The following is a 26,962-nucleotide window of genomic DNA, read 5'->3' as shown; positions in this document are numbered from 1 at the left end:
TAAATAAATAAAGCAATGCCAAAGAATAAAAATAATGCCCAGTCAGTGAAAACTTTTCCCTTTGTCTGATTATCTTGTCTCCCTTTCTGCTACAAAATAACTGCTTTGTTCTCACTTTTTGTTCATCTCTGGAGCTCCTTGGTGGTGCTGAGGATTGAACTGAGGCCTCACATGCTAGAACAGCGAACTACCACTATACCACAAGCCCTGACAGTCTTTATCTGCATGAGTTCTTTAAAGAGCCCATTTTATTTTACCTTATTATTTATGTATTTGCTTGTTCACACAGCCGAGGCTGGTCTTGAACTCACGATGTAGCTGAGAACAACCTTGATCCTCCTCCCTCTACCTTTAGTGTGCAGGCTTTACAGGAATGCTTTAGCAGCCTTGATCTAAGGAGCTGGCCAGAAGACTTAATAATTCAGGGGACCAGAATCTCACTCAGAGCTTTAATTTTTGGGACTCTTTAGAAAGCCCCTGTCACATAGATCCCATGCCTTTTTCTCATTAAAACCATTGAGACATTCTCACCGTGATCAGTTAATCCTTTTTCTTAACTATGTTACACAGTTAACATAGTTAACCTAACCACACCTTTCCTTATCCCTCCAGTGATCATAAGGACACATTAGACACATTGGCTTTTATTTATCTAACAAATCCCCTCCAGCCCTGTCTGAAGCAGATACCGTTTCTGTCTGTCCATATCCTTCATAGATGTCTAGGCCTGTCTTCTTTCTCCATTGTTCCATCACTTCAGGGTTGATGGGTTCCCCAGCACTCACACAGTGCTTCAAACTGTTGAACTTATAGCTTCTCCAAAAACAGGGAGTGAGTTAGGTAGAGAAGGAGACATGGCAAACATGGGAATTAGGAATACAGACTAAGCAGATTGCTCTGATACAATGTAGCACCTGATGCCAGAAACAGATAGCTGTAATGGAAAACAACACTGGAGGCCATACATGATTATTCTGATATAAAGTAACACCAGATACCATAAGCAGACCACTCTAAAGTAATATCTGATGCCATAAGAGCCAGGTTTCCTTTTCTTTTTCCTCCCTTGGGGATGATCACTTGTTGCAAAGAAACATCACCTTTAAAGAAGGTACCCCCATTGTCTGACTCTCTCTGCCTCTGTCTTTGTCTGTCTGTCTCTCTCTTTGTCTTTCTCTCTCTTTCTCTCTGTCTCTCTATCTCTCTGCCTCTCTCTGTCTGTCTCTGTCTGTCTCTGTCTGTCTGTCTGTCTGTCTGTCTCTCTCTCTCTCTCACACACACACACACACACACACACACACACTTATAGACATGTAGCCCTGGAGCTTGCTGTGTGAACTATGCTAGCTTTGAACTCAGTCCCTGCCTCCCAAAGTGCTAGGATTAAGTGTACCACTACACACAGCTCAATAATGCTATTTTAAATCATTAATTAAAAATTATCTTACAACTGTGAACTAAAGTTCTCTGAAGATGCCACATCTGTGTGAAAGACCTCACAGGCTGAACAGCAGTGCATCATGAGTGTGGTGAGATGAAATGTCAAGAATGGAGGGCCAAAATTATCCTCAGCTCTCTTAATAGTAATTTATTACTAAATCATGTATCTAATTTTATCCTCATTTTATTAGGTAAAACTTTTGGAGGAATATATTGTTAAACATAGAAGACTACTGGTTTCCACAAACTCTAAAACCAAGACTATTATAACACTGGAAACCTAAAGAGAAATCCCTTTTGGACTCCCGTGTAGTCTACCAACTGATGCCCTCACCAGTGTATGGGCAAGGGCATTGATTGATTTATGCCTTCCTTTCGTTCCATGACTAGAAAGTTTATATAATAGCTTCCACATCTGAATCCATGTCCTTGGCCTATAGTCAATTATATTTGGCTCAGAATAAACTATATATTACTCTCTTTGGAGCAAGAGCTGTGTTTTGTATTAATACGTGAATTGCTGAGCTGTGAACACAGTAACAGTATCTTTTTTTCAGAGCAACAATCAAGTATTTAAAATAGAATCACAGTAGATTTAAAGCATTCATTCTTCTGTTCTCTCCGAGAATTTGCAAAAGGGAGCAACCTGTCTACTATCTCAGCTCAGATAATAGCTGTCACCCCAAAGATTAAATACCCTCCTCTTTTTATAATCTTTACATTCAGAGCTCTAGACATGGTCTAATCTTTCTTCCCCTCTCCAAGTTTACGGGAGCTTGCTCTGGACACAGCAACCATCTACAAAATGTCAGGAAGAACTCAAAGGAGGAAGAGAAAGAAAACACTGAACTGTACTGTTCCAACTGGTCAGATCTGTGGTTTTGGACAGATGGGTCTTTCATGTTCTAACTTCCTCTTCCTCCCTCCCTTGACTGAATATCCATTTACAAACAGGTCTTACCTGCTTATGTCATTCTGTACGAGCATCCGGTAGGCAGTTGGTGCAGAACAGAAGACGGTGATGGGGAATTTGGAGAGGGTCTGCAGTTGAGAAAGAGCAAACTCTGTCTCAACTGCAGTGTTAATTGGCCAGAGGCACAGCACAAGATAAAGCTGTTTATTTGCATGGAAATATACTCAGATCTTTTCCTGGGTTGGTGGGCTTTGCAGATGTAGACATCTGAAAACTCCCAATCTCTGTGTTTACTTTAGTTGCCAATCCTGTCAGTGCCACTAATGCTAACACGTTTCTAACCATGAGCCTCCTCTCTGCTGCCTTACTTGCAAGATGGAAGTTGATTCAAAACGGGGCAAATAGTGTGCAAAAACACACGCTCCTTGGGTCCATGGAGAAAAAACACTACTCCATGAAGACTTTGCCCAGCCTGTATCTGAAGTATTCCACATCACGTCCGAGGCTATCAAATCCAGCCAGAACCTGGAATACAAATAGAACTGTTGTATAAATTTGTTGAATTGGTAGGAATTACATGCATATAAATATATGTAAAAATTTAAATATATAAATTTACAAGAGTATCTAATTTGTTGGAAAACAAATTTTAAAATCCAGTCTACAAATCATTCTTTTTGCAAGTTTTATACTATAGCCACAGCTCTGGGAAAATACCTTCCATTGACAGACAGTCCTAAACCAAAACTGCTGTGGGTGTGTCCAATCATCTTAGGAGGCCCAGTTGTCCCACTGGTGAAGTAGATGGCCATCATCTCGTTGTGTTTTGTGTCCACACAGGTGTGGCTGTCACTGGCATATCTGTAAAGGACAATCTACAGTGTTTTTATGAATGACTGCCCTCTAAGGAGGATTTGAAAACCCATCTGCTTTGGGCTTCTTCAGCATCTGAATCAGTGACTTGGATTCAGCCCTAAGGTAAAAAGCTACCTCTGTTTCCATCCTTTGACTTGTGAGATGTGAGCAGCCACCTTCAAGATCATGTGTCTGCTAAGACAGCCCTCATCCAAAACTGATCATTGCAAGTGTGTAGATTGTCACAGCCCTGAGGACCTATCCAAAGCCCAGAATTCCCAGTGTGTTAGCTGAGAGTTTCATAGGAAATACATAGAAAATTAATTTCTTCCTCTGCCAAATTTTTCATCCTTTCCATCTTTCACAAGAGAACTCCTTAATAAGCCTCTTGTAAATTATATCTCAGTGAATGCTTTGTTTTTACTTACTTATTTTCTCTCAACCAGACCCCTTCTTATGACAAAGCTTGCACTGCCAACTGTTAGTTTTGTAATAATCACTGATTATTCTTGTTACTTATTGCTTTTCTTTTCATTGACTTCACTGCTACTGAGTTGGATACTTTTTTCATTATTGTTTTTCTTTGTAGGGCACTGTTCTAAAATTAAGTGTACTCACTTCATCATCTCCTTGAGGTTCCCCCAACCTTCTCTGGAGTGCTGAGACACAAGTAATTTGGAGTGGAGATTTTCACATTTAGCTGCCACGGTATCTACTGCTGGGGCCAAAGCATCATCAGTAATAATGCACTTTGCTTTTGAAGATTGTAGTCTGTAGAGGATGTCTTTCTGGGTCAGCTGAGTGGTTCCTGGAATTAAAACTGTCCCTAAAGGAATAAAAAAGAAATAATGTTTAAAAGCAAGGTTAACTTCTATTATGATAGTTAGGATAGTGTAACTAATACATTCACATTCTATGTGTCTCAGAATGAGCTAGTGAATTAACTAGGGGAGAAATCTGTTTGTCTTCCATTGTTCTGACTTTGCCCTTCAAGAGGTCTAAAGTCTGTGACCCTGGGCACTAACATGAGTGCATTAATGCTGACTGATTATCTTGTATTTGAAGATCACCCATAATACTGAGCTTGAAGGAATTTTGGTTGAAAATAATATGCATCACTGGTTGTGTGTTTGGGTGCCAGATATTATTCTATTTTGTATATTTTAACTCATTCAGTACCCATCCAAACATGTCTAGAGTAATCAGCTATGTACAGCTTACCTCATAGCTTCTGAATATAAGTGAAACTGCAGGATTCAGAGCACACAGCTGGACTCCAAACCTGGTCGAGTAACTACTCCAGTCCAGGGCCTCTTACAATGCCCTGATTGTTTTCTTTTTCTTGAGGGTTGTCTCTTTTCTGTGGTTCTACCCTTGCCTGTAGTAAATTTCGAGGTAAGGTCCAGTATGTTGATGTCCTAAATCCAGATACCCATAAAATTGTACCTCAAATAAACCCTTTACCTCTGTGAGCCTCAGATTCTGTTTATAAAGTTAGAATTATAAAAATATATTCCTTATAGAATTATATAATCTATAATTATTATATTATATTATATTATATTATTATATAATCTATAATTATAGAATTATAAAAATATATTCCTTAATTCAAAGATTAAATTAGTGAATGCATATAATAAGTTTAGAATAAAACTTAATATGTTTTAGCTATTAGCTCTTTTTTTTTTTCAGAGAATGAGTGGATATTTTGCCTGAATAATAAACAGCTAAGATGGAAGGAGGAGAAATCTCATGAGTTCCCACACCTCGACAAAGAATGACTGCTGAGAGAGGGAGAATTAGGCCCTCCAGGAGTGAGCACCCAAATTGTTATCTAGTACAGAGTGGTCAGCTCTGAAACTACATTCACAAATAAAAACAGGAGTCAGCAGGTTGTTTTAATTTTTGTGCATCATCTATACATATATTAAACGGTAATAATAAAAGAAAAGGAGGCTGTCAACTTAAGGTGGGGAGTGGGAAGCATTGGAGGGAGAGGACATGGGAGGGACTAAGGGGAGAAAAGGAAAGGGGAAAGTCCAATAGTTATGTTTTAATTCAAAGGTGTGGTGTCTGTTCTTGGTCGACAACTTGATGACATCTAGAATTAACTAAAACCGAAGTGGCTGGGCACACCTGTGAGGGAGTTTTCTTGACTGAATCATTTGAAGTGGGAAGGATCTTTTGAAGTGGGAGGATCCACCTTAAATTTGAGCCATACCTTCTGGTGACAGCCTAGATAAAGGATGTGGAAGAAGAAAGTGCTTGTTCTTTGCCTGCTTGCTGACACTCTCTCTGGCAAACCTTCACTGGCATTACAGCCTACTTTTTTGGTATTCCAGCATATTCTGAAGACTAACTGAGACATCCAGCCTCGTGGACTGAACAACTACTGGATTCTTGGACTTTGCATTGCAAGTCAGACATTGTTGACACAGTCAGACTATAGTCAGACTTCGAAGCCACTCTAATAAGTCCTGTCTATATATGAATAGGGATTCATTCTATCAGTTTTGTTTCTTTAAAAAATCTTGATTGATACAACACAATAAACACAAATTAAAAATAAAAAATAATTAATTTGAAAACAGAAATAATGTATCATCTGGACTGGAGATAAATGGCTTGTTGGTGAAGAGCTCTGGCTGCTCTTAGAGAGGACCTCAGTTCTCAGCACCCACATGGCAGCTCATAGGAGCTCCAGTCATACTTGTACGTGCACACACACAACACACACACATAACATACATAGCACACACAATATATCTTTAAGAAGAGAATCTGTCATCTATCTTTGTTTTGATCTACTCAACTACATACTGTGTATTCTCATACACCTGTGTTCTGGGATATGTTGGGCTATAAAGAGATGGTTTGGTCTCCCCAGTAGAGCACTGGGTTTGAGATAGCTGGGGACCCAACAGGACATTGCCTGTCAGGGACGGCATATATCTCCCGGATTCCAGACTACTCCATGTGGTCCACATCTCTCATTAACACAGAGTTGCCCATCCTTTTATGAAAGAAAAGAGAGTGGGATGTCAGGCTGTGGACATGAGGTCTAATCTCCATTCAACCTACACCTTTCAGTCACTGTAAGGCACAGGTAGAGGGTATGATTAACAAGCCTCAGGCCCTAGAGAGATTTACATACTAATGAGGTACCTGAAGGCCAGAGGGTGGAGCCAATTAAGCATTCCTCCCCAGCCCCTCCCCCCTTTCCCTCCCTATTTAACTCAGGACTGCCCTGGGTTTTATGGGGGGGAGGAGGGGTGCATCCAGATCCATCCACCATCCATCATGTCAATAAACCGGTTTTGGAAACCCAAGGACTTTCTTGTGTTTGGGGCCATGCCGTGAGGAACCATGGAGCCACAGCAGCCGGGCCTAACTTCCAGCTGGAGGAACCCAGAGCATTCCTAGCCAACTACCCATAGCCTGGTGTGAGGAACTCTCTCTGTGTTCTCCAGCAACAATTACCTACAGGGACACACCATTTTTAGCTCTCAATCCTTAAGAGATATGTAGACAGTATTTACTTCTGGGTGGTTTTTACTCTTCCCAGGTGATACATGAATCAGAATCCCTGAAATCTGTGTGAAAACATAGATGCCCAGGCTGCATGTCAGAGTTTTAGATCAGAAGATATTGAGTAGAGCTACAGATTTGTTCCTGACAAACTCCCTAGTCCTTATCTCTGTCCCACAGTCTCCCTTAGATAGCCCTTGTTGAGACTGATGTATTTATTAGCCTTTCTTTATCTTAACATCTTTGTATAGAATCCTAAGCCATGTACAAGCAACTGCAGTCCTATTAGGTTAGGACTTCAACTTCAATGTTCAACTAGCAATATATTTTTTAAGATTTGTTTTTATGTGGAGGTGTGCATGTGTCTGTATCTTTGTGAGTTTATGTACACTGTATGTTTAGGTGCCTGCAGAGGTCAGAACAAGGCATTAGATCGTTTGGAGCTAGAGTTCCAGGTATTTGTGAGCTGCCTGAAGTAGGTACTGGGATCCAAAACTCTGGTCCTCACAACCAAGCAGCAAGCACAACTAGTCCCCAAGTCATTTCCCCAGCCTCTAGCTGTTTATTCATTAAGTGGGAAAAATGACCAAGAAAACAAATGACTCTGAGCCACAAATACTAACATCCTTATACTATTGAATTCATGGTTTATTGTCTTCCTCTCATCCTGTAAGAGTTTACCCTCCTTCTTATCCAGAGCCCCAGGAATCACGTCAGAATCAGGAAAAGTTGCCCCCAACTCATTCTGAGAGGCTTCTCCCGAAATTCTACCATCAGATTCTATTCAAGTACTAAAGATACCGAGTGAATTGTCAGATGGGTCACATGGGTTGGAGCCTGAAGCATCTGAATAGCAATCAAAGCTGTACACTAGCAAAGTGAACAGGAATGTTAGTGAAAGATAGAAAAATCATAAGTTGATCCCCTGAACCCTACTCTTAAAAACAAAGACATAAAAACCTGTAAGTCAAACACTGTGTCGCCTCAGTCCCAGGAAATTAGCTGACCATTTGAACAGATGGCCCTAACTAAACAAACCTTAAGATTCATGGTGTCAGGATGCTATGGGCCCAAGATTAGCTTGGCCGGGCTTTGAACTAACAGCCCTGAGACAGTTGGTGCCAGGATGCTAAAAGTTTGAGATAAGCCTGACCCCCTTGAACTGGAGCTCATGATATATAGTGTGAAACTGGTTCGAAATAGCCAATTATAAAGTGACACACCATCCATCTTAGGAATTTGAGATCAAATGTATCGATGACCTAGTGACCTGTTCCCCCTCCTTCCCCCTTCCCTAACTCCACTCTCAGCCTTCCCCCTTCCCTAACTCCACCCCCACCTGGTTTGTAGATGCCCCCTTAAAAGCTGTAAACTTCTTTTGTTCTTTTGCTGAATTCCGCTGCCCCTGCGAGGGCTTGAAGGAAAGACAGCCCTGGCTAGCCAGTAAACCTCTTGCAATTTGCATCAAGTTGTGTTTCTCGTGAGTGATTTGGGGTGCGTCTGCAGTTCTCCACGGATCGGTGAGGTCCTTTTCATTTGGGTTTTACATTTTGGTTCCCTGACCGGGAAACAGCAGCCACCCCCACACTCCCAGAAACAACCTTGGAGGTAAGGGGATCCCCAGTGTGAGTGAGTGAGTGCATGAGCCGGCCGGCGAGTCCATTGTCTGTTTGAGGTGTGTTTAAAATAATCTGTATTCGGTCCGAAATAATCTGTACTCGGTTTGGAGTATTCTGTAAAGCACCGGCAAGTCAGTTGTCGGGTCTGATTCTGTATCTGTACCTGTATTCTGTATTTGGGAAAGCGCTTTTTGGTTTTGCAGCTGCTTCACTGGTTGTAATGACTGGGAAGCTGTAGTTGGCAGACGTGCTTGGATGGCTACAAGCTGCCAACCCTGGAGACGTCCGGGGGGGTTAAGGAGGGCCAGAGGTGTCTGGTGAAAGCCTCCTATCTGAGGAAAGAGGATTGCGGTCTCCTTCTGAGAGGGGAGTCTTGCAACCCCCTTCCATCTGAGTCGGTTGTGTGGTTGGGGAGCACTCGGGTGTAGCCAGTGTGTTTCAGGTTGTTTGGTTTCTGCTTGCTGTTTTTGTGTTTTGTCCTTGTTGTGCACGTGATGAGGAGACTCTTGACTGCTGGAAGAAGTTAGAGAGACTTGAGGGGCTGCAGGGCTTTACTCTGCAATATTTGGTGAAAGGAACAGAAAGAGAGAGAGAGAGAGAGAGAGAGAGAGAGAGAGAGAGAGAGAGCGCTAAAACAGCGTGCTCTCAGGCGAGTTAACAAAAGAAAAGGCTATTTCAGAGCCCTTCTGGGAGCAGGAGCAAATTAGGAGGTTTCTCTCTGGCTCCTACTGAAGAGAATTCTTAGTTATGCTTTCTCTATCTACTGTGTGTCCTTGGCGCGCCAAATTTGTCCACGTGTCTGTCTTTGTTTCGTCGGAATGAATAAATGTTCTATGTTTCATGTTTTAAAACAAAAAGGTTAAAACTTCTGACTTGATTTAACTTAAAACTCTCTTAAAGGATAATCTTAATTTACACAATAGAAGCTGATAAATAAATTACCTTACTCTGGGGCTGGAAATAAGGCACACCAGAAAGAACCCTGGCAGGTATGATTATTTGCATAAGCTGCTCTTGGAGGGGGCCAACAAGTTTTTTTACTTCTATGGTAAAGAAATTGATGGCTGTTTTCCTAGGAAAATTTTTTGTGACCGTGTTTATTAGCTTATTAGGCTCAACAAATGACAAGGTGCTTTCTTTTGAAATTACAGCTAGAAAAAGTAAGAAAGATTTGTTTGGATGAAATATATAAAATGTACATCTACTTCACTTTTGTTTCTGACTGGTTTTAAAGTACTAAATGTTCTATGTGTCTTGGTTATATGTTATTAACCTATAAGTTAGTTATTAGATATGATTAAAAATTACAACTTTTGGTAACAAAAAGCTAGATTAAAATTGGTAACTCAGGGTTAAAGTCATTCAGAGATCAGATATATAAAGATAAGATTTAAAAACAATGTCTCTTTAGTGAGATATTAAAAGCTGCACTATCATACATTCAGATATAAAAACTGGCAGCCAAACTATGTAAGATAAAAGTAATGTACTTGCTGTTAATTAAAAAAAAAAAATAGATTGTTTACATTGTTAAAAATTGGTTTTGTTTCCCAAAGTTATGGTTATACTCTAATATTGCAAAAGAAACTTAAAAATATAAACTGCCAGTATTCCATTGAATTTTTGACTCACCCATGTTTATGGTTGAGCAGAGGATCGAACAGGTGGAGATGATTGCAAAAGTAATAAGAAATAAAAACAGCTGTGGCACAGTACAGGCCTGCTGCCAACTTTATTTGATACAGTGACGGAGGCAAATTTAGCCTCACCAAGATTGAAAAGGAGATATTATTAGAAAGTTTTGCCTCAAGAAATGGTTAATAGCTCTCTGAAAGGAGTTTCAATGCAAGTCTTTGTTCTCATAAAACGAGCTTTAAAATTTTGGGGAGTGCTTGTTGCTCCAGAAAACATTCAAAGGCAATATCTTTTCAATACTTGAGACACCAGTTATATTCCTAAACGAATTGTGGCACAGAAAATTCAAAAAAAGAAAAGATAGTTTACTTACTTTAAATGATTTCAGAAGCTTCTAGGAGATGCTAATTAGATAACAGCTCACCTTAAGCTCACCAGAGGAGGACTTAAGCCTCTGTTTGATGTTCTCAAGGGAGATGCAAATCTTAATTCCCCTTGACAATTAACTGATGAAGGAGAAATAGCTTTGCAGAAAGTTGTCGGGAGCCATAATGGGACAAGCTAATAATGAGCAGATGATCATCCTGAAATGCTTGCCTCGGATTATTATATAATCTGCGACGAGTGTGCCCCATTAGCAAGGCTGTGGTGGACGTGATTTTAGGAAAGATTCCTGCTATTAATATGCTTTTCCCATTATTACTATTATTAAACATATGTAACAATCACTAAGCAATAGCACACCCCTTTGTAGCAGATCTCTGCAGATCCACGAAGATGTACTGTCTTGTAGTGATACTATATAGACAAATAGATGACTTCTTAAGTCTTAATGCTGATCCTATAAGAATTCCTAAAATTATATCAGTGATTATTAAGTTCTTTTATATCGGGACTGCTATTAAGTCCCTTAGGCATAGTCAAACTGCAATGAGAACTCTGCCAGTCTCCTGAGTGTTATCAGTTAATTGCCCCAAGAGTGATAGTAACTGGACCTTCTCCTGCTCAGAGCACATTCCAAGAGGTCATAAAACCATTAGCCTAGGTTACTAGAGGGAATCCACAATTTATTATAGGTACCAGGACAGAAGAGAAAATATTGCCTGGGTTTATCTATACAAAACTTCACTAATTTCTTAAGTTATAGTTTCAAACTTTCTGCGAACCTGTAGAGCTAGACAGGTGATGAATGTCTAGTTAGATAATTACTCCTAATGGGTATTCATGTAAACATTCTGTGTTGTAAACTTCTATTTCAATTTATGACTTGAATTTTGGTGTGAACTTGTGATGAACTTTGTAACATGTGATCATGTACTCTGAATGGCATATAAATACTGAAGACAAAGAGTTGGGGCGCGCGAATTAGGAATTAGTTAGTTAGACCCCATCGCCCTTTCCTTTCCCCCTGCCTAGAATTTTTCTCCCTTAGAATTTTACTTTGTTAGAATCTTTTCTTCTTCCCCACTCAGGACCTTTCCACGTTTCCCCTCAGATAGCTTTCATAGGATACTTTTTACACTTAATAAACTCTATAGTAACTTTTCTAAAGTGTCTTTTCTTCCTGCAAGTTAGAGCCCAGCAGTTCCTGCTGAGATAGAACAAAGGCCACGTTGCCTAATCCTCTGCTGTTAGGCTACAGGTGTTAATCACCCTAGCCTGCAGTCCCATTATCCTCAGAAGAAGTTTTTAGGATAGCACAAGGCTATTTACTTAACACCTTACTGGTCTTAGGGCCAGGATGCTGACTGCAGGTCAGCTACAGTAGCATAGGGGCTGCCTCGGAGAAGAACCTGACGGTGGGAGGAGGAGAAGAAAGAAGAACAAGCTGCATCTCTCTCTCTCTCCCCTTCTCTCACCCCCAAGCCGGGGGGCGAGGGGGTCGGCTCCCGGCTCCCGGCAGAAAGTAGAGGAAGCTGTTAGTTATCAATAGATACATTATACAGACTGGTCAATTGTTGGCTGTTTCACAACAGTTCTTTGGGAAAAGGGACCATTAATATAGATTTATATTTCTTTATCTCCAAAGAAAGTTTTAACACCCTGTTTTAAAGCTGTTGCTGTGTTAATACAGACTTGTAGGTCAGGGTTACAAAAGTATTTTGAGAAGAACTTAATGAAATATTCCTTATTCCAAAGAGCAATTAAATTGGTTATTAAAGAATACTGATATTTGGCCTATCATATGGCCAACTTTCTAGACAAATTTTATAATCATTATCCAAAAGACAAGTTGTTACAATTTTTCTATACATGCTTTTGTATTTCTTATAAATTTACACATGCAGCCTATAGTGTGTGTACTCTATTTACAAACGGCTCATCTAATGGGAAGACAGTATATGTAATTGGATCCTCTTCAGTTTCCCCCTGCTTCAGCACAAATAATTAAGTTACGTGCTGTAGCCACTGTTTGAAATGCTGAGGAATGAAGCTTTCAATTCCTATACTCGTAGCCAGTAATATAGCTCATGGTTTATAATTGCTTGAAATTGTTCCTTATTTAGATATTGCTAATTCTCAAATTTTACAAATACAGTTTAATTTAAGAAACATGTACTTTTCCTTAATTTTATAAGACATTTGAAAGCTCATGCTGGATTGCCTGGATCCCAGGAAAATGTCACAACAGATTTATATACTAGGCAGATTATAGACATTCTTCCTTCTTCTTGTTAGTTCTTCTTGAGACAGTGGAGGGGGAAGAGCCTTGGCAGGGGTTAGGACCTTGTTTTAGGAGATATTTAAAGTTGCTAAATAAAAAAGTTTACTTGTCTAAGTTACTATACCACTGTGGCTGACCTGCTTTCTCTGATCCTCTGAAGCCAGAAAGTGCAGTTTCTTCAATTTAACACATCCTGAAAACAGCCAAGGATTAAATAAACAGCCTTTGTTCTATCTCATCAGGAACTGCTGGGTTCTAACTATGCCTGCTAGTCTCAGGTTGCAGAAAGAAAAGACATTTAGAAGAAGTTGTTGTAGAGTTTATTACTAAGTGTGAAAAGTTTCCTAGGAAAGCTGTTTAGGGAGAGAAGTGGAAAGATCCTAAGTGGAGAAAAGGAAAACATATACCGTAAGTGGAGATAGGTGAAAGATTCTATCCTATCTCTCCATTGTATCTGCCTGTCATCTCTTTGTCCTCAGTGCTTGTATATCTTTCAGAATACATAATCACACGTGACAGGGTTCATCACAGGCTCACACCTTGGGTCAAATCATGGGATGAGGTGGAAGTTTGCAACAGAGAATGTTTACATGCACGTCCATTGGGAGTGATTGTCTGGCTGGACATCCATTGCCTAATAACAGTCCAGTTACAGAAGAGCTTAATCATCATTGATATAATTTTAGAAATTCTTATAGGATCATCATTAGAACTAAGAAGCCATCTATTTGTCTATATAGCATCACCACAAGATATTATATCTTCATGGATCTGCAGAGATCTGCTCCAAAGGTGCTGTTGCTTGGTTATTGTTACACATGTTTAATTATAATGGCTTGAGACAGTAACTTGATATTTCTAGAGAGTATATAAGTCAAATTACAAAAACTTGTTCTCAGTGACCTCAATTTTTTTTTTCATAATGGTGTTAATACTTGAGAACCTATGCCTAATCAATTATGACAAGTGGATGTTACTCATTTCTGATTTTAGAAAATTAGCATGTACATGTGACTTGACACCTTTTCAGGCTTTCTAGTTACAACTGCTTTAACAGGAAAAACAACTAAAAATGTAATTAGTTATTGCCTACATTATCTTTCTATGCTTGGTGTTCCATATCAGATTAAGATAGATGGAAACTGGCTATTATAGTCAGACATTTGAGATGGTTTGTTGACAATCTAATATTACCCATATTACTGGAATTCCTTATAATCCTCAAATACAAGGTATTGTGAAACAGATACTATGGAACTTTAAAATAATACCTTCATAACTATCTGAGAGTGGGAAGAGCGGCTACTAGTGCTTTTGCCCTGGTTCTTACAAGGAACACTGAAACATCAACTTTTGAAAAACCAAAAGAGGAGTAGTTATACACCCAGAAGGGGTTCCCTAGGGATATTCTTTATCATGCCTTGTGTGTTCTCAATTTTCCAAATCTGGTTGCACATGGCAAATCTGCTGCTGAATGCCTTTGGCACCCCGAGACCAATAAAAACTATGCAACAGTTATGTGGAAGGACCTTCTTACCTTCAAATGGAATGACCCAGACCCAGTTCTCATATGGGACTGAGGATTGATATGTCTGTTTGATACCAAAGAAGCACAACTATAGATGGCTGCCAGAAAAATTAGTGAAACAAATAGATACTTCCACAAAGCCAGACCTAACTACAGATAAGATAAATAACAATTGACATCCAGGGAAGAGAGATCTCCCTGAGAATTCCCTTCTTTTTCCTTTCCAGATAAAAAGGCCACCCGTGATGTCTGCTGTTGGAAGTTCTAATTCTGATGCCAGCTTCAGGACTTCTACCACTCAGAACTTCAAGGGGCCATTGACAAGGACATCGAGCAGCTAGAGATTGACATCACTAATCTGAAAAAATGCCTTGTTTTGCTGTCTGAAGTGGTCCCCCCACCCCCCACCCCCCCACACACACAGAGGGCTGGATCTGGCCTTCCTTCAGCAAGGGACTATGTTCTGTCCTCAAGGAAGATTGCTGTTTTTATACTGACCATACTGGGATAGTTAGAGATAATATAGCTAAGATCAGAGAGAGATCAAAATGACAAAAGAAATAGTGAAAATGAGTGGGAGGGTGACTTAAAAAACTGGTTCTCCGCCTCTCCTTGGCTTACCAGCCTTCTCCCTTCCATCCTGGGCTCTGTAGTCGTCTCCTTCTCCTTTTGACTTTCAGCCCTTGGGCCTGTAACAGACTCACTGGCTTTGTAAAACAACAAATTGACTCCTTGGCATCTAAACCTCTACAAGTATATTATTATAGACTTGATCTGGCTGATAGAGACTTGGCTGAGACTTGCGTTGACCTATCTCCTTTAAGAACTGCATAGAACTAAGATCTATGCACGCTGGTTCACATGACATGAACACAGCGTGGGTACCTGCAAGGGGTGTGTGACGAAGTACTGCAGGGGGAGGACCCAAATTGTCCACATCTGAGTCCCCCGTGAAGCAAACCTGATTGCATAGAGGTTGGTGTTAATTTCTTGTGTCTCAAAGCTGCTGACTAGGACCCTCAATATCCTATGAAGCCCATGAGACATTTAACCCTCTCCTCCCCCAAAAGACACTATTTCTAATGATAATGGGAGGATCAGGTCAATCTTCCCCCCTCTGGTTAATGCCCGCTCATGTATCAATGAGATTTACAAATGTCTGCTTTCTCAGACCAGTCTCCTTAAAATTGTTTAAAAAAGAGATGCTGGGAGCCAAGACTTCCTTCTTCCTGAGAACTAATGTCAGCCTGAGTTAAAAGGACCTTATCAGCTACCCTGCCTGAAAAAAAATTAGCAACTTGAGCCTAACAAATGTTTTATTGCCCTCTTGCTCCAGAAAGTGGTTTGGGCTAAGAAAATGATGATTGCTAAGGATTTAGAAGCTGACATAGCCAATCCCCACTGGTATCCTCCCAGATGGGGCCCCTCCTTGTTCTCCTCTTATTACTCCCTCTAGGACCCTGCTTCCTAGATCAATCTGTAGCTTTTGTCAGAGAAAGGGTGAACACAGTACAAATATTGATACTCAGACAATAATATCAGTCTATACGTCACCGGGGCTTGCAGATAAATCTAGTGATACTACGAATTAAGATTCTAAGATTAGAAACTTACATAAAAGAAAAAAAATTGGGGAATGAAAGATAGAAAAATCATAAGTTGATCCCCTGAACCCTACTCTTAAAAACAAAGACATAAAAACCTGTAAGTCAAACACTGTGTCACCTCAGTCCCAGGAAATTAGCTGACCATTTGAACAGATGGCCCTAACTAAACAAACCTTAAGATTCATGGTGTCAGGATGCTATGGGCCCGAGATTAGCTTGGCCGGGCTTTGAACTAACAGCCCTGAGACAGTTGGTGCCAGGATGCTAAAAGTTTGAGATAAGCCTGACCCCCTTGAACTGGAGCTCATGATATATAGTGTGAAACTGGTTCGAAATAGCCAATTATAAAGTGACACACCATCCATCTTAGGAATTTGAGATCAAATGTATCGATGACCTAGTGACCTGTTCCCCCTCCTTCCCCCTTCCCTAACTCCACTCTCAGCCTTCCCCCTTCCCTAACTCCACCCCCACCTGGTTTGTAGATGCCCCCTTAAAAGCTGTAAACTTCTTTTGTTCTTTTGCTGAATTCCGCTGCCCCTGCGAGGGCTTGAAGGAAAGACAGCCCTGGCTAGCCAGTAAACCTCTTGCAATTTGCATCAAGTTGTGTTTCTCGTGAGTGATTTGGGGTGCGTCTGCAGTTCTCCACGGATCGGTGAGGTCCTTTTCATTTGGGTTTTACATTAGCAGAGAGGAATTAAAGAGTTGGCACATAAGAAAGATGCAGACAAGAGGCACAGTAGCTTCAGAACAAACAGGGGAAGAGGCTACTGGCTAAAGTCTGCTTACAATACCCCTGAGCTCCGTCTGTACTTTTTCCCTCTGTAGGGTTCTCCAGCAGCCATTCAACTGCCTCCCTTTATTGAATTAATATGAATGTATACCTGATCCTGCTAGTTAAACAGTACCTTACTAAGAAAGTGAGCCTAAGTAATGTTAATGTATGTACTCATTTTTTTAAAAAGTGTCTGAAAATTGGCTCTCTTTCCCAATGTATAATTTATGATAATTTATATATTTATATGATTAGAATATTTTAGCTATCCTCTAATGAAAGAGTGGCCATTAAATACTGTGATATATTGTGACAATCAAAACATTAATTCACCAGATATTTACTATATCTGTAGTTGCAGAGATATGCTATAGTAATGGCCTTTTGAGAGCATACCTAGTCTCAAGGAGATTGCAGGTTATATATAGGCAAATAAAATGCCTAAAAAGTTTATATATATATATATATAATAATATATTATGTATATATGTCTATATTTATGTATATATACATATATACATATATGTGTGTGTACATATATGTATATATACATATATATGAAAATTGTAAAGATAACTTTTATTTATCTGATGCAATCATCTCTAAGGCTTACTGCCTATCTGCTAACCTATACCTAGTCCTTGAAGATTCTAGCCTCCATACAATCTAATCTAGGCCTCTGAGACTTGCTGCTGAATAAGCTCACTCCTTCCTAGTGAAAGGGTTAAAAATTTTCAAAAACTCCTAGCAGGTTGAGCAGAACCAAGAGTGCAGGTCAGCTTGGTCGTGAGCTCTGTGTTTCAGGAACATGGCTGACCACAAGATAGATGGTTGATTATGAATAGGCTCTTTGAGAATAGCCTATACAAAATGTTCCCCGTGACTGTTCCTTGGACCCTGTCACAAACTGAATAATGGGCTGGACTTTCCACAGGTACTCTACAATAACCCTTCACTCCCCCTGGGTTGTGGTTTACCCCCTGAGTGGTGGTTTTTGGCTTTAAATTCTCTCTGTCTCTAAACCCCGGGGGTCAAACCCCACTGCCCCTGTGTGGGTCTTGATCTCAACATGTTGATCAAAATATACCTCTCGCTGATTGCATCAAGTTCAGTGTCTTGTGAGTTATTGGGTGGCTGTGAGTTCCTGAGGCTTGGGTGAGGTCCTCCCTTCATGGGGGCCTTACACTAGGTCTTTCTGAACTCTGGCTGGTTGGTTCAATTCAGCTATTCTGGCTCAAACTCCTTTCCAAGATGACTGATTCAATCTGGTTTCTGTCTAATCCTCTGACTGAATTGCCCTGCTTTGCTTCAAACTAACTCTAGCAATCTGTTCTAATCTTTTGGTTCCTTCTCATTCTCTGGCTTGTCTGTCTTTACCTGTATTTAGCTTGTTCTCGTTCTCTCTCTCTCTCTCTCTCTCTCTCTCTCTCTCTCTCTCTCTCTCTCCCTACCTCTCTCCCTTCCTTCCTCCCTCCATCCCTCCCTCCAGTCTGTCTCTATAATGGCCCTGGTAAAACTGCCTCCTTTTACCCTCTCCTTCCCTCTGCTCTGCTCACTCTTACATTGCCTCTCCCTCCTCCGTCTTGTCTAGAGAGTTGGGCATAGTCTATTCTGTCAAATCTTTCTCTGATTCATCACATTGTCTGGCACTCAATTAGACATCACTTTCAAAAATGGGTGCTTTCTTCAAACTAACTTTACCTTCATTGTTTGGGACTAAAGGTGTGTATTAAGGGGCAGAGGGATGAACAGTATGTGATAAGGGCTGAGCCACACCACAGCTAGAAACAGTTTTTTTCAGTAAATAATATAATCTCGGGTTCATAGCGTGACAAATATACTGCAACAGAGAACGGCCCTATAGGCCCAAATATTTGAATATTTGGTTCCCAGTTGGTGGAATATTCAGGAAGGATTAGGAGGTATGGCCTTGTTGGAGGAGTTGTGGCCTGGTTGGAGGCAGTATGTCACTGAATAGGCTCTGAGGTTTCAAACATGCCATGTTTAGTCTTGCCTGCTTTCTGCTTCCTACTTGTGGATCAGATGTAAGATCTCAGCTACTGTCCCACCATCATGCCTGCATGCTTCCCACCATAGTGAAAATGGACTAACCCTCTGGAACTGTAAGCAAGCCATGAATTAAATGCTCTTTTTAATATGTTGATTTAATTATGGTGTTTCTTTCAGCAAAAGAACAGTAACTAAAACAGGCATTTAAAGAAAATAGTAGCTAGGGTGAGATATCAGGGTAAGGTTGTCTGAAAAGGCAACATTAAGCTGAGGATTGAGAAAGCTGGCCAGAAGTTAAGAGCACTGGTTGCTCTTGCAGAAGACCCAAGTTCTATTTCCAATACCCACATAGTGATTCACAACCATCTTTAACTCTGGTTCCCCAGGAATCTGATGATACCCTCGTATGGCCTCTGTAGGCACCAGGCATGCATATAACACACAGATACACATACAGGGGAAACACTCAAGACACACAAAATAGTTAAATCTTTAAAAAACAAAGCAAACAGCAAGAAAATAAATAATAATCTGACACTAGAAAGTTGAGTAAGAGTTGGACATGTACTTAGTTTTGAGGGAAAGACATACCAAGAATAGGAAACAGCATGCAGAAAACTCAGGAGATGGGAATGACCACAACATTAGCAGAAAGCATTTGTCATGATAAAGTCAGGAAGCCTAATGATAGAGACATGAAAGGAATGGTGGGCAAATAGCTGTATCCTTTCCAGATGTACCTAAGACCCTTGAAGCACGTCTGCAAGCAGGGTTACTAAATGCTGCCAAACACACTGTGCCCCGATAAATGTCTCATGGTTATTTAGATGTGTGGATAAGCCTGGCTTGTTGAAATGTGATTAGGAGTGTGACATACTAACCTGTTCGCAGACAGGCCACATTTGCAAGCCACCACTCTGGGATCTTGGGCAGAATTACCATTACTCTGTCTCCTCTTTGCAGGGAACAGGCTTCTGTGAGTATGTTGGCAAATTTCCTGGATAAAGACCCAAGTTCTTCAAAACTCCATCTTACCTCTTTTCCATTTCCATCTATCCACCAGAAGGCTGGATTGTTAAGTCTCTTTCCAGCCTAAGGAAAGCAGAGCAGTCGTGGACTTAGAGGTTCTTATATAGTTAAATTATATTTCAGCTGACTTAATGAAACATATTCTCTGCAGAAAACTCACAAGTCAGGACATATATGGAGTAAGTGCGGATCACTCAGAGGTTCCTATTTCTACATGATGAGAGCCATGTCAGATCATTGGGACCAGGTCCTTTCTCATTTATCATGATTCCCCACACACAACAGTTAAGATTCTTATATCCCTTCATCCCCTCATAGATGGATCTATATTTCATTTTTTGCTATTTTGACTCTTAGAGTTACTTTTTATTCCCTTTTTGTTTAAAAGTGGGAAAGAAACAAAAAAAAAATACGTTAATATAACCTAGGCTTTCTCAAGCAGCCATGATGGAACTACTGGCATTGTGGGCCAGAAAAGTCCATGTTCTGGGACTGTTCTATACATTATGGGACTTCCGCAGTACCCTTCTCCCTTCAAATGTCACTCGCAACTACTGACTTCCACTGATCACCCCTCATGGCAGTGAAACTCTCTGTAGCCACTGCTGACTACCCCAAGGGGCTATGATTGCTTGTAGTTGAAACACTGTAGTCCAAGTGGCATTTGCTCCATACCTTTTCCATTTTGGTCCATTGGTCCAGGACATCTTTTGCAAAATTGAAATATTCTGGAATCTCTATTTTGAAGTCCTGTTTCATGGACTCATAGTTGGAAAAGTTCTGAGGGGTTGCTGTTCTGTAATCTTTAGACAAGACTCTCATAGGATCAGGAATTGCTAGGTGGTGAAAACACCTAGCACGAAGTAACATTGCCATGGTGACAAGAGCTAGCTAGCATCAGTGTTGTTGGTTGCTTTGGCACGTAAGATTTCCATGCAGACTAATACAGCTAAAAGACAGATAAAAATGACAAGTGTTTGGTTTTAGTTTGCAAAGTAGAAAGACCCCAAAGCAGCTAAGTTTTATCGTAATTGTTCAGTATCCTCTCAGCATCATTTTCTGGGCATCCCTATGTGCCCAATGCTGTGCTTTGATGCTTTATCATTTGTTGTAGTTAAATCCTTAGAGAAACGCTGTAAAGTAGGTACTGTTACTATTTAGTTGTACAAATAGAGAAAGTAATAAGAGCCATTGTCTGGATTCAAATCCAGGTTTATCTAGGCCCCACCCATTCTCCTGACTACCCCAGTGTCGCATACTACATGCACTTGCCAATGTTCTGTGACTCTACAGAGGCGTCTGATCTAAAGTCATATCCAAACACCACAGATTATATACAGCTGAGAGAAGGGAGAGTAGCCAGTACCAGCTGGGCCTGAAAGCGCTGTCTGTGTTTAGAGTCTTTCTGGTTTATGGGCTGTGGTTCCCAGGCTCCCAATAGGGGCCCACACTACCATCCAGTCCACACTTAGAGATATAATAACAGGGCTTCTGAGGGAGGTCCTTCCCAGCCATCTACTCCTATTTTCGTCTGTGGGAGGTTGATCACAGAGTCGGTTACTTGACTGAGGCTATTAAAAGTACAGTGTTAGTGTTGCAGGAACTGTAACAGTTTCTGCTCTTTCAGCATCCCACGATTTTCCTATAGTAAAACATAACTACTCTCATAATCACTAAACCACAATTTTAAAAGTGATTCTAGCTGTGTAGTAGGGCGGCCTGGCTATGTGGAATCATTTCTGTAATGATAAAGTGTTCAAACAGGACAAAAAACACCAGATATTAGTTAAGCTTTATCTTACATGGATCTAGTGGTTAGGCATTGTGTTGATGAACTGGATGCATTTGAACCCCAGGTGCTCCTGGTGCCTCACCTCCTTGGGTGAGAACTTCACGATTCAGTGATCTTGAGCTCTCTGAGACCATCCAGCTTGAGCCTGCTTGTTTTTCACCTGAAAAAAAAAAAAGAACCTCAAGCAAAGTAAGCAGCAGGCTTTCCCTGTTACATCAGGGTTCAAACTTGGGACTTTGGACTGTCATTTGAGTGGTTTTACTTTGGACCAACAAGATTCCAGCAGAGCAGTGACTTGATGTCCCATTTATGCATTGCATCACCAGGAAAGATTTGTATAAAAACTTTAATGCCTGGATCATTGGCCAATGAAGTTAACATTTTGGGGAGTGGGCCTATGATATTTTTAACATTTTACTGAGAGTTGTAATGCATAATGCAAATTGAGATCCACTGATTCAGAGCCTATGATCTGTGAACCACTGCGCTTGTGACAATGCACTTGAACACCTGTCAGAAGTGCATAATCTCTAGGTCCCACTGAAGATCAGCTGAATTAGTGGGTTTAAATCTTAACAAGATTCTTCACACAACAAGTTTCTGCGTTCAAGTGAGAAAAACGCTAGTCTTTAGGATGTTGGTAAAGTCCACTGTCTGTTGAGTCAGACAATCATGGAGTAGGGTCTATGTGCTACCTAGTCATTGCCACCCTATACGGACAGTGAGTCACTGACTCTCAGTTTCACCTTTTATGAGTAGAGAGGCTGAAAGAACCTCTGTCAGAGAGTTGCGTTTACCCAAGACTGAGCTCGGCAATGTGAACCGGTCCTCATGGCACCTAGCCTACTGCTTTTTAATGGAATGAGGGTTGGTAAATGGTGAATTTCCTGTGTCATATTGTTTCTATTGTAATACTTGACTCTGCCATAGATATTGGTAATACATAAAAAAGCAAATGTGGTCAATTTTTTTCAAACACTTTATTAGTGACCACTGAAACTTGAATTTCATGCGCTTTTCATGTGTTACAATTGTTCCACTTTTTCCCCTCAACTATTTAAAAATGTGAAAACCACTGTTAGTTCATAAAGCTGTTAAAAATGGGTAGGAGGCTGGATAACTCATGGCCAATAGTTGTCTGATAGTGCATGACTGCAAATTCTGTGAGGACTCGGGCCTTGTCTGTCACACTCATGCTTCCATCCCTAGGAACCATAGCCACATTTGACTCATAGTATATGGAGTTTTGATCTTGTTTTCTGATCCAACTGAAATTAAAACTAACTGAAAAATAATGTTAGTCTTTAACCCCAGAACTTAGGAGGAAGAGGCAGGCACATTTCTGTGAAGATAAAATTTCTATTTATTTCCTGAATAAATGACTTTTTCAGAAGGAGGAATTTTTAACTGCAGAGTTATAGTTGACCTAAGAGGTGCCTCTGCTGCCTTAACAAAAGTTATATAACTACCTGCATCACTTACATGAGGCAGTTTCTGTTAATATAAATACAAGTTTAAAATCAGTCATTGCCATTAACTCCTCAGCTAAGGTTTGGAACTTTGTGCCAACCTCCCTTCGGCATGCTGGAATTCTTCAACTTGCTCAGACGTTTGTGCATGCTATGACAAACTTCTGTGAATTCCTATGTACACCTGCCCTGCTGTGTCTAGGAAACACTGTGTCCTTGTAGATTCGCAAGGAGTGACTGGTGGCAATAAAAATAATCAAAAAACATAGTTTGAAATTCTCAAAGAACTAATAAAAATGAGGAAGTAAAATCAGTTTATTTCTTACAGTGATTGTACTTCAAGTGCAAGATAGTCAAGTGTGGCTCTGGTCACCGTGCACTGGTAAGAGATGGTGTAGTACCTTTCTGTTGCTGCAGAAAATACTGAGGATCTGTCTGGCTGATGGCTCAGAACTGAACTCACATAAAACGGGAAGTTTTAAAAAAAAAGGAAAATTGAGCAGGAAATTTCTCAAGGTAAGAGCTTTTTCTAGGTTCAGGGTTGGAAAAGGGCTGCCCAGAACTTTCTTTGATCTAATAGTTGTGGGGAAGAAACAATGACAGAAATTCAAGGCTGAACAAACAGCCTGCTCTTTAGAACAGAAATCTCTCCGAGGCTGTTTCCTTAGGGTTAAGGCCTCAAAGCTGCCCATTTGGCTGTGCTTCATCTTAACAGACTTAGGATCAAGTTTCTTTCAACTTTGCCTTTCAGCAGAAGACTGAAAGTTGGACTGATGGAGGTAGCCAGCACCAAGTTCTCAGAAGCAAACCCATCTTGGTCTTTACTGTTTGGTACAATGTCTTCAAATGGCTTAAAAACCATAAGAGATATATATTGGAAATGCTTCTTCCTGTCTTGAAGGTTCTGTATTTTGATGCAGTTCTACCCCCAAGGAGCCACTCTTCTTCCTGGCCTCTCAAATATGACCACTGATTCTCATTTCCCCTCCAGCTGTATGTATGCAGTGGGTGACCTAAGATTCTCACTATCCACACATCCAATCCATTTTCAATAATGTGGTTTTAGAGGCCTTTTCATATCAGCACACAGAGCTCTTTATTCATTCTTTAAAAAAGAAAAAAAAAGCTGCCTTCCTTGAATTGTACCAAACAGCTGCCATATTATTTCATTAATCTACTTCCCTACTGATGATCACTTGAGTTGTTCCTCTTATTTTACAGTTTAAATTAAAAAACTGAACCCATTTCTTCTAATACAAATGTTATTTAAAAATAGTTAAGAAGTATGCTAAATATTTCCTGGTCCAATTGAAACAAAGGGCAAGGATTTGGTTCAGACACATTTATAGGTTACTGTCTTAGTCAGGGTTTCTATTCTTGCACAAAACATCATGACCAAGAAGCAAGTTGGGGAGGAAAGGGTTTATTCAGCTTACACTTCCACATTGCTGTTCATCACCAAAGGAAGTCAGGACTGGAACTCAAGCAGGTCAGGAAGCAGAAGCTGATGCAGAAACTATGGAGGAGTGATGCTTTCTGGCTTGCTTCCCCTGGCTTGCTCAGCTTGCTTTTTTATAGAACCCAGGAGGACTACCAGCCCAGGGATGGTACCTCCCACAATGGGCCCTCCCACCCTTGATCACTAACTGAGAAAATGCCTTACAGCTGGATCTCATGGAGGCATTTCCTCAACTGAAGCTCCTTTCTCTGTGATAACTCCAGCTTGTGTCAAGTTGACACACAAAACCAGCCAGTACAATTACTATGGTTCATTTATTTACTCAATACATATTGCTTGAATGTTTAAAATATTGCACATATAGATGACATACTGGGGGAATAGAGACAAGGTCCTCCCTACTGTCATGACTGGCACATGCAAATGAAGTAAAAAAAAAAAACTTACTGTTACATGAAAAGAAAAATAGGCTAAGTAGGAGAAAACAAGGCTATTTTGGAAAGTCTCTTCAGGAATGCACCATTTTTGCTGAGATCTGGCAAGTAGCTACACTGTGCCTAGCATTTTGAATTGATTTATTATTCCACATTCCAGAGAAACACACCACCCTCAAACATACACACACCCAACTGAACAGTGCATCCATTCATCCTGAAACAAGCCTATATTAAATGCTGAGAATACTTCTGTTAACATGATAAAGGCACCCATCTCCCCAAGTTGACCGACTACTAAACAACTATGCAAGTATTTATACTGGGGATAAATACAGTGTACTCACCTTGCTGGTACCAAGCAGAATCAGAGTTCAGTGTCTGTTGCTCCTCCCCTAGCTCCATACAAAACTTTCCTTCATTCAGAATCTTTCACAGATACATTGGTGTAGCCACTGATAACTTACTCGTGTTCCAGTAAATAGCCACCCACCCATGCTCATGCTCAAACCCTCATTAAACTCAAGGAGTACAGAACAGATGTGAGTAGGAGTGGGAGGGCCTTTTCAGGGAGAAGAAGGCTTGGGAGGGGATGGAGGAGATGGGAGGGGGATGGGAGAGAGTAATAAAGGGTGATATGATCAAAATACATTAGGTATATATATAATTGTCAATGGATATTTTTAAAAGAGCTTATCTCAAGTGAACATTTTAAAAGTCACATTTTAAAAAAACAGAAAATTGTCCAGTCAATTGGAACTTAAAATGATCTTAAGCATTTTTTAAATAAATTAAAAAGGAATATCAACACCCTTTCATCAAACCCATAATATGTCTTTCTTCCCAAGAAGGCTCAGTCAGGTCCTGCCTTTACAATGCTCTTATTATCTTACAATGTCCACTTTCCAGATTTGTAAAATCCCTTGCAGGTGAAAGAAAAGATCATTTCTACATGGTAAATCTAGATTTTACATCAAGCTACAAAATGTTGCTAAGAAAAATTCTAAGAAAGGCACCACTGTCTGGATGGATATGCTTTCGAAAGAGTTTAAAATCTCATCTGAAATATGAACTTTGGGTCCATATAGATGGCAGGGCAGAGGGATCTTCCATCTTCCCGAATCTCCACAAAGCCCTTCCCCCTGATTAACCCAAATAATAATGGCAGTCTGGCAGATACACAGCCTCAAAGCAAAGTAAAACTCCATGATTCTCATCCACAAAAAGACCTTGCCTTAACTCCTACCCTCCCACCCTCAGTATACTGTGTTAGAATATCCCTTGTCTTGGAGAGACGTTTTTCAAGAGGTAAATTGCATACTTTTGGATACTTAGAAGATGAACTTCCATCTGTCATTGAGCAGGGTTCAGTCAAGCAGAAGACCGAGAAACATTTGGCCCCTACTCGCTTGATTTTCTTTCCAAAACATTTTATCATGTAAATATATGAACCTAGTATTTAACCCAAATCTCACCAGAAAGCCTAAACTCTTACACCTGTACTGCCCTCTGTGAGCTGGCCAAGCAACAATGAGAGCCAGCCAGACAGCACCAGAAGTGTCTCCTCAGTGGCACTTTACTTAGCACTTCTTGCCAGCAGTGTCCTGTGGGTGCTCTCTCCCCACCTCCTCCTCAGCAGCTGAGAGATTCTGAGAGAGGCACCTCTGCCCTCCATGGCTTCACAGAGCATTTTCTCAAGTTGCTAGTTTTGTTTGCTGAACCTTTATAAAAGCCTGCCCCGTTGCAGGAAGTCTTACACAGAAAAAGAAACTGGATACTCACTAAAGATACTGCTTCCCACACAGCTGGAGTGATAGCAGACCTGCTTAATGGGAGAGAAAGCCCATCTCTCAGCTCTGCTTTAGTGTTGGTAGTAGATCAAAGTGGAAGGAGTTTGACTAGCAGAGAGAGCCAGATTGGCCTGGAGTGCCTTTTCTTGATTGGTGGATATATTGGAGGGAGGAGCATGAATGTTTACACAACCCTGACCTGTCCTTCTTTGCCTTCTTAACAGGTAATGATCAGTACACACAGCAGACTTTTCCTAGGCTGGGAAGGCAACGTGTGTGCTTTTAGTAGAAGGGAAAGTGTCCAAAGATTGCTGAAAAGCAGCAGGAATCTGAGCCCCACACATGTTGTCCCAGCCCTTCAGAGGTGGAGGCAGTGTATCTCAGCTTGCCAGTGATTCAGGGGACTGTAAC

The 26,962-nt window shown here is 40.6% G+C and overlaps 1 protein-coding gene across 5 annotated transcripts in view; it reads right to left on the bottom strand.

Annotated features, from left to right (window-relative positions):
• The window catches only part of Acsm3 (acyl-CoA synthetase medium chain family member 3), a 33,926-nt gene extending 7,253 nt beyond the window's left edge, over positions 1–26,673 (bottom strand). For 2 of the 5 annotated variants that reach the window (XR_013113125.1, XM_076941773.1), the window contains exons 1-9: positions 26,544–26,673; positions 21,410–21,559; positions 20,283–20,556; positions 19,460–19,670; positions 3,827–4,034; positions 3,071–3,214; positions 2,722–2,878; positions 2,402–2,481; positions 690–816 (exon numbers count right to left, since the gene is read on the bottom strand). Coding sequence is in view for 4 of the 5 variants with exons in the window: in XM_076941773.1 (XP_076797888.1) it covers positions 690–816; positions 2,402–2,481; positions 2,722–2,878; positions 3,071–3,214; positions 3,827–4,034; positions 19,460–19,670; positions 20,283–20,483 (1,128 nt within the window). In the remaining variant the exon portion in view is untranslated. The remainder of the gene's footprint in view (positions 1–689; positions 817–2,401; positions 2,482–2,721; positions 2,879–3,070; positions 3,215–3,826; positions 4,035–19,459; positions 19,671–20,282; positions 20,557–21,409; positions 21,560–26,543) is intronic. The other 3 variants (XM_076941775.1, XM_076941774.1, XM_076941776.1) reach the window with 3 other exon arrangements.
• Between the last annotated feature and the right edge of the window lie 289 nt (positions 26,674–26,962).

Source organism: Arvicanthis niloticus, chromosome 1, assembly GCF_011762505.2.
Source record: "Arvicanthis niloticus isolate mArvNil1 chromosome 1, mArvNil1.pat.X, whole genome shotgun sequence".
Lineage (NCBI taxonomy): Eukaryota > Metazoa > Chordata > Mammalia > Rodentia > Muridae > Arvicanthis > Arvicanthis niloticus.
Note: the sequence above shows the minus strand (reverse complement) of the source record. Positions and strands in the feature narration are given on the sequence as shown.